Source organism: Electrona antarctica (genome assembly GCF_951216825.1).
Source record: "Electrona antarctica genome assembly, chromosome: 13".
NCBI classification, from domain to species: domain Eukaryota; kingdom Metazoa; phylum Chordata; class Actinopteri; order Myctophiformes; family Myctophidae; genus Electrona; species Electrona antarctica.
Genome location: NC_136794.1, coordinates 49,968,694 through 49,976,193, shown reverse-complemented (window position 1 = coordinate 49,976,193; position 7,500 = coordinate 49,968,694). Strand labels below are relative to the sequence as shown.

Genomic DNA, 7,500 nt, shown 5'->3' with positions numbered 1-7,500 from the left:
ACTCTTATGTAACACAGACAGACAGACAGAGAGACAGACAGACAGAGAGACAGAGAGACATTGAAAATTGACGCCAGCAACCAGGCATAGAAGTGGCAAATAAACCACACGCAGCAATGACACCGGCATCACACGGCGGTCCCCGCGGATGTCGGCAAGGAAACAACCAAATGGACCAACAGTCCATTTGTACAGTGTCTTTCGTTTGTTGCTTATCTGTCGTGCAAACGCTATATCTGTACAGCCTACAATGTTCAACGTCAGATGATTAACTCCCCCTTGTGCCATTATCTTCTGCCAGTAAACACAACACAGATAGCACATGGCTAACTTGTTAGCCGTGCCAGCCAGGGAGGAGGAGGAGGCTTGACAACTGTTTGAAAGTATTGTACAGTCACTACAGCAGGGTTCCCAATAGGCGGCCCGCGGGCCATTTGCGGCCCGCGGAGCGCCCCCTTGTGGCCCCTGGAAGAATTTTCAAAAGAAAGAAAAAGTTTTTTGTTTTGTTTTGGGGGGGTGTCCCAGATATAAATGGCATTAAATGGGGGTCAGTAGCCTATGCATGTCAAACTGGGCACCCCCTCAAGGACCACTGGTGGTCCCCGGACCACTGGTTGAGAACACTTTTTAATGAATTAATGAAAAAATAAAAAAAAACAATTTTCCGCGCGTGCAGACTCGGCCCCCAGCCTGGTTCCCTAGTCAAAATATGGCCCTTGAGGAAAATGAATTGGGGAACCCTGCTCTACAGTGACAACTATTGAAACTTTATTGGAAACAAACAACAGTGCGTGGTCCACCCAGCTCAACCCCTCTGCCCCCATTCACTTGACACCTCGGACCTTTTCCCACCGGTTGGTTCCCAATGGGAACCGGTTCAGTTCTTTTTGGTTCTTAACTCAATGGTCGCCAAGGACTTATTTAACTTCTTTTTCATGATGTCCTGGAGCGCCAAGGACGTGTTTTTCGTGTTTTATAACATGGTAAAAAAAAAATATATATATATATATATATAAAATAAAATAAAAGATATATGGTGGCGGTCTGGGCCTTTTGGCGCCCCCTGGTGGCGATGAATGTTACTCCATGAGCCAGAGCTCCAAAATTGGAACGTTATAGGAAATGAGTGGGCAAAACCATACCTATATTAGATTGGTAACACCATGATACTTCCCCAATTGAGTACTTACACGAAGACAATGATTTATTTTATTACACATTTCATATTTTTCAATATGCAAATGAAGCATTATGTAGGAACATATGAAAAAGCTACTACTGTGGAAGGGTTACCATGTATTAATTTACTTGTATTGATCCTATAAACAATTTAATATAGGTCTAGTTTTCACTCGGAACACAATAGTTCCACCCTAGAATACTTTGGTTCCTACCTAAACTACTGCGCTGAAACCAAGGGGGCAGGCAGACTTTCCAACGTTGAAGCTCTGGGTCCTAGTGGTAGGAGGAGGGACTACAGGCGGACCCGTGGATTCATGACCGGGAAACCCCGTGCAGCTGGGCTTTAACGTTGAGCGCTCGGTTGCCCTACGTCACTCAGGACCTCAAAGTTGAGGTCCTGGGAGGGACTTCCGGCAGTCTTCCGGGTGCTTCAAAACGCCACTGAGCAACTTCCACTGACATGAATAGCTGGGGGGGCGGAGCTTCGCGCCAGTTCAGTCTCTATTATATATATACTCTATGGCTGAAACTGACACAGAGGCAGTTATAGCGGACCCCCGCAGATAATAACAATCAGCAGGTAATTCATTGATTCACACATTACCGTTACAGTGTTGTTTTCTCCCTTTTCGGTCCCACACTGTAAAATCATCTGCGTTGATTAACTTGATTTAACTCAGAGAGGGAGGGAACAGAGAGGGAGGGAACAGAGAGGGGAGGGAGGGAACAGAGAGGGAGGGAACAGAGAGGGAGGGAACAGAGAGGGAGGGAACAGAGAGGGAGGGAACAGAGAGGGAGGAGGGAACAGAGAGGGAGGGAACAGAGAGGGAGGAGGGAACAGAGAGGGAGGGAACAGAGAGGGAGGGAACAGAGAGGGAGGGAACAGAGAGGGAGGGAACAGAGAGGGAGGAGGGAACAGAGAGGGAGGAGGGAACAGAGAGGGAGGAGGGAACAGAGAGGGAGGGAACAGAGAGGGAGGGAACAGAGAGGGAGGAGGGAACAGAGAGGGAGGGAACAGAGAGGGAGGGAACAGAGAGGGAGGAGGGAACAGAGAGGGAGGGAACAGAGAGGGAGGGAACAGAGAGGGAGGGAACAGAGAGGGAGGGAACAGAGAGGGAGGAGGGAACAGAGAGGGAGGGAACAGAGAGGGAGGGAACAGAGAGGGAGGAGGGAACAGAGAGGGAGGGAACAGAGAGGGAGGGAACAGAGAGGGAGGGAACAGAGAGGGAGGGAACAGAGTGGGAGGAGGGAACAGAGAGGGAGGAGGGAACAGAGAGGGAGGGAACAGAGAGGGAGGGAACAGAGAGGGAGGGAACAGAGAGGGAGGGAACAGAGAGGGAGGGAACAGAGAGGGAGGGAACAGAGAGGGAGGGCACAGAGAGGGAGGAGGGAACAGAGAGGGAGGGAACAGAGAGGGAGGGAACAGAGAGGGAGGGAACAGAGAGGGAGGGAGGGAACAGAGAGGGAGGGAGGGAACAGAGAGGGAGGGAACAGAGAGGGAGGGAACAGAGAGGGAACAGAGAGGGAGGGAACAGAGAGGGAGGGAACAGAGAGAGAGGGAACAGAGAGGGAGGGAACAGAGAGGGAGGGAACAGAGAGGGAGGGAACAGAGAGGGAGGGAACAGAGAGGGAGGGAACAGAGAGGGAGGAGGGAACAGAGAGGGAGGGAACAGAGAGAGAGGGAACAGAGAGGGAGGGAGGGAACAGAGAGGGAGGGAACAGAGAGGGAGGGAACAGAGAGGGAGGAGGGAACAGAGAGGGAGGGAGGGAACAGAGAGGGAGGGAACAGAGAGGGAGGGAACAGAGAGGGAGGAGGGAACAGAGAGGGAGGGAACAGAGAGGGAGGGAACAGAGAGGGAGGGAGGGAACAGAGAGGGAGGGAACAGAGAGGGAGGGAACAGAGAGGGAGGAGGGAACAGAGAGGGAGGGAGGGAACAGAGAGGGAGGGAACAGAGAGGGAGGGAACAGAGAGGGAGGAGGGAACAGAGAGGGAGGGAACAGAGAGGGAGGGAACAGAGAGGGAGGGAACAGAGAGGGAGGGAGGGAACAGAGAGGGAGGGAACAGAGAGGGAGGGAACAGAGAGGGAGGGCACAGAGAGGGAGGGAACAGAGAGGGAGGGAACAGAGAGGGAGGAGAGAACAGAGAGGGAGGGAACAGAGAGGGAGGGAACAGAGAGGGAGGGAACAGAGAGGGAGGAGGGAACAGAGAGGGAGGGAACAGAGAGGGAGGGAACAGAGAGGGAGGGCACAGAGAGAGAGGGAGGAGGGAACAGAGAGGGAGGAGGGAACAGAGAGGGAGGGAACAGAGAGGGAACAGAGTGTGTCCAGAGTGCACTCTCTGAGTTCTAATCAGCGCTGAGGATTTTACTGTGGATTTGTATCCCCCCGCCCCCCCCACTTATTTACTTACCAGGCTGCAGCCCAACGCAATGTTTTGGTTACAGATTCTGAATTTCAAAAGGCTTCATTCATGGAATTACAGTAGCTCTGGCAACACACCAGAGAGCTCTGACAGACTCCCCTCTCCAGAGCAACATTAGTGACTTCCTCCTGGGGGATCCAGACTCCCCTCCCCTCCAGAGCAACATTAGTGACTTCCTCCTGGGGGATCCCCTCCCCTCCAGAGCAACATTAGTGACTTCCTCCTGGGGGATCCCCTCCCCTCCAGAGCAACATTAGTGACTTCCTCCTGGGGGATCCCGAGACGTTCCAAGGCCAGTGAGTCCATGTGTTTCCTCCAACTGCGGGTCTCCTCCCAGTGGGACGTGATCCTTGGTCAGCCCCGGGGTCTCCTCCCAGTGGGACGTGATCCTTGGTCTGCCCCGGGGTCTCCTCCCAGTGGGACGTGATCCTCGGTCTGCCCCGGGGTCTCCTCCCAGTGGGACGTGGTCCTTGGTCTGCCCCAGGGTCTCCTCCCAGTGGGACGTGATCCTTGGTCTGCCCCAGGGTCTCCTCCCAGTGGGACGTGATCCTTGGTCTGCCCCGGGGTCTCTTCCCAGTGGGACGTGCCTCAAGGACCTCCCTAGAGAGACACACAAGACTCATCCTAACCAGATGCCTCGAGGACCTCCCTAGGAAGATGCCCGAGAGGCATCCTAGCCAGATGGTCTCCTCCCAGTGGGACGTGCCTCAAGACGCCCGAGAGGTCTACACAATTAGAATGTAGAAGAATTGTTATTTTGATCAATGTTTGTCTGTTCTCTCTCTCCTAATGGTACCAACATCAATAATAGAGCATGGAATTGTGGACAAAGTTTGCGATGCTAAATCTCATCGAATGGTGGTTCCGTGGCTCAGATGCAGAATACATAATGTGTTCAGTGTTTTACGTGAAAAGGTTTTGAGAACCATTTTTAAACATGAATCTGACGAATGGGGGAAAAAACAGTGTAATTAATGAATGACGGCACGTTTTCATTGTTCCAGATGGAAAAACTACTGGATCCGAGGCCTGCTGTCTCTGGCCATGATATCAGGATGGTTTCTGATCATCTACCTAGGACCCATCACCCTTATCTTTGTGGTAAGTCTTCTACTTAGGACCCATCACCCTTATCTTTGTGGTAAGTCTGTCTCTAGCCATGATATCAGGATGGTTCCTGATCATCTACCTAGGACCCATCACCCTTATCGTTGTGGTAAGTCTTCTACGTAGGACCCATTACCCCCGAGTTGGTTCTGTACTGTCTTGGTCTGCTGTTATGTTCTACACCACATCTTCTTAGGCCAGAAATAGCCAATCTACAAGCTCAAAACGTGTCACGATGCCGGCGGCTTGTGGGCTTGTAGATCGGCTGTCACTTACACAACGCCTTCTAATATTTTGACGTGTGCCATGAGCGCAGACCATTTAGAAAAACTACTCTTAACCCATTCTGGACGGGAACCCCTTTTGGTGTTTTAAGCATTATGTTATACTTTAGCTGTTGAAAAATAGCAGCTCTACAAGCTCATAGTGCGGCACCGAGGTCTGCTATTTTTGAAAAATTGTGAAAATGTGGCGCAAATCTTTGAACATATATTCTTTCAAACTTACGTTTTTAACTCAAATCTTTGCTTCTGGTGGTTCCTGGAACAACATATTTTCAGATGGGGGTCGGCGGCCAAATACATATAATTCTGGGGGTCCTTGACATGAAATAGTTTGAGAACCACTGACAGGATTTAGAAGACATCTTGTAGAATCTGGTGTCGGGTCTGAATTACACTTTCCTCTTGTGTCCTGATGCAGGTCATGGGCATCCAGATCCAGTGTTTCCAGGAGATCATCACCATCGGCTACAGAGTGTACCATTCCTACGAGCTGCCCTGGTTCAGGACGCTGAGCTGGTGAGGAGAATCAGAAATAGTTCCATACCACTGACGTACAGTTATTTGTGGGAACTAGTCCTTCCTCAACCTCCACTCGCTCGACATCTGAGTATAATTGGCTGTCCATTTATTTTGTCTTTCTTTACATAGTGGAGCGCAGTGAGTGTAGACAAACTCCTGCTTCCCTCTCTGCCCAGAAGAAAGGGGCGGGGACTTTGGGAGTGCTCAGAACACAACCGATCTATAAGCAAACAATGCCTTGCATTGCGATGCAGTAGCGACGCATTGTTAGCTTGTAGATTTGTTATTTTTGGTGGACAAAAACATCATAGAACGTGCATTCGCATCTGATGCAGCGAATTTATGGTGATGGAAACGATAACTCGTAACGCCGTATCGTGGAGACATTGTATCGTCCCGACAATATTTATCACCATTATCGAACACCCCTAGGCTGGCTCAGCAGCCTCTAGGGGCCCAGACGGTTGAGCTAACCGTCAGCCTGGCTCAGCAGCCTCTAGAGGCCCAGACGGTTGAGCTAACCGTCAGCCTGGCTCAGCAGCCTCTAGGGGCCCAGACGGTTGAGCTAACCGTCAGCCTGGCTCAGCAGCCTCTAGAGGCCCAGACGGTTGAGCTAACCGTCAGCCTGGCTCAGCAGCCTCTAGAGGCCCAGACGGTTGAGATAACCGTCAGCCTGGCTCAGCAGCCTCTAGAGGCCCAGACGGTTGAGCTAACCGTCAGCCTGGCTCAGCAGCCTCTAGAGGCCCAGACGGTTGAGCTAACCGTCAGCCTGGCTCAGCAGCCTCTATAGGGCCCAGACGGTTGAGCTAACCGTCAGCCTGGCTCAGCAGCCTCTAGAGGCCCAGACGGTTGAGCTAACCGTCAGCCTGGCTCAGCAGCCTCTAGAGGCCCAGACGGTTGAGCTAACCGTCAGCCTGGCTCAGCAGCCTCTAGAGGCCCAGACGGTTGAGATAACCGTCAGCCTGGCTCAGCAGCCTCTAGAGGCCCAGACGGTTGAGCTAACCGTCAGCCTGGCTCAGCAGCCTCTATAGGGCCCAGACGGTTGAGCTAACCGTCAGCCTGGCTCAGCAGCCTCTATAGGGCCCAGACGGTTGAGCTAACCGTCAGCCTGGCTCAGCAGCCTCTATAGGGCCCAGACGGTTGAGCTAACCGTCAGCCTGGCTCAGCAGCCTCTAGAGGCCCAGACGGTTGAGATAACCGTCAGCCTGGCTCAGCAGCCTCTAGAGGCCCAGACGGTTGAGCTAACCGTCAGCCTGGCTCAGCAGCCTCTAGAGGCCCAGACGGTTGAGATAACCGTCGGGTTCATAATCGCACACCGTGAAAACGGTTTGAGCTTCAACCTTCCTATCATTATGTCAACAACAACAACCTTCCTATCATTATGTCAACAACAACAACCTTCCTATCATCATGTCAACAACAACAACCTTCCTATCATTATGTCAACAACAACAACCTTCCTATCATTATGTCAACAACAACAACCTTCCTATCATTATGTCGACAACAACAACCTTCCTATCATTATGTCAACAACAACAACCTTCCTATCATCATGTCAACAACAACAACCTTCCTATCATCATGTCAACAACAACAACCTTCCTATCATCATGTCAACAACAACAACCTTCCTATCATTATGTCAACAACAACAACCTTCCTATCATCATGTCAACAACAACAACCTTCCTATCATCATGTCAACAACAACAACCTTCCTATCATCATGTCAACAACAACAACCTTCCTATCATCATGTCAACAACAACAACCTTCCTATCATCATGTCAACAACAACAACCTTCCTATCATTATGTCAACAACAACAACCTTCCTATCATCATGTCAACAACAACAACCTTCCTATCATCATGTCAACAACAACAACCTTCCTATCATCATGTCAACAACAACAACCTTCCTATCATCATGTCAACAACAACAACCTTCCTATCATCATGTCAACAACAACAACCTTCCTAT

General features: G+C 50.9%; 1 protein-coding gene across 1 annotated transcript in view; it reads left to right on the top strand.

Annotated features, from left to right (window-relative positions):
• cds1 (CDP-diacylglycerol synthase (phosphatidate cytidylyltransferase) 1) overlaps nt 1-7,500 on the top strand; it is a 75,676-nt gene that overhangs the window by 36,617 nt on the left and 31,559 nt on the right. The window contains exons 3-4 of the mRNA XM_079519082.1: nt 4,609-4,705; nt 5,414-5,511. Of these exons, the coding sequence (XP_079375208.1) occupies nt 4,609-4,705; nt 5,414-5,511 (195 nt within the window). The remainder of the gene's footprint in view (nt 1-4,608; nt 4,706-5,413; nt 5,512-7,500) is intronic.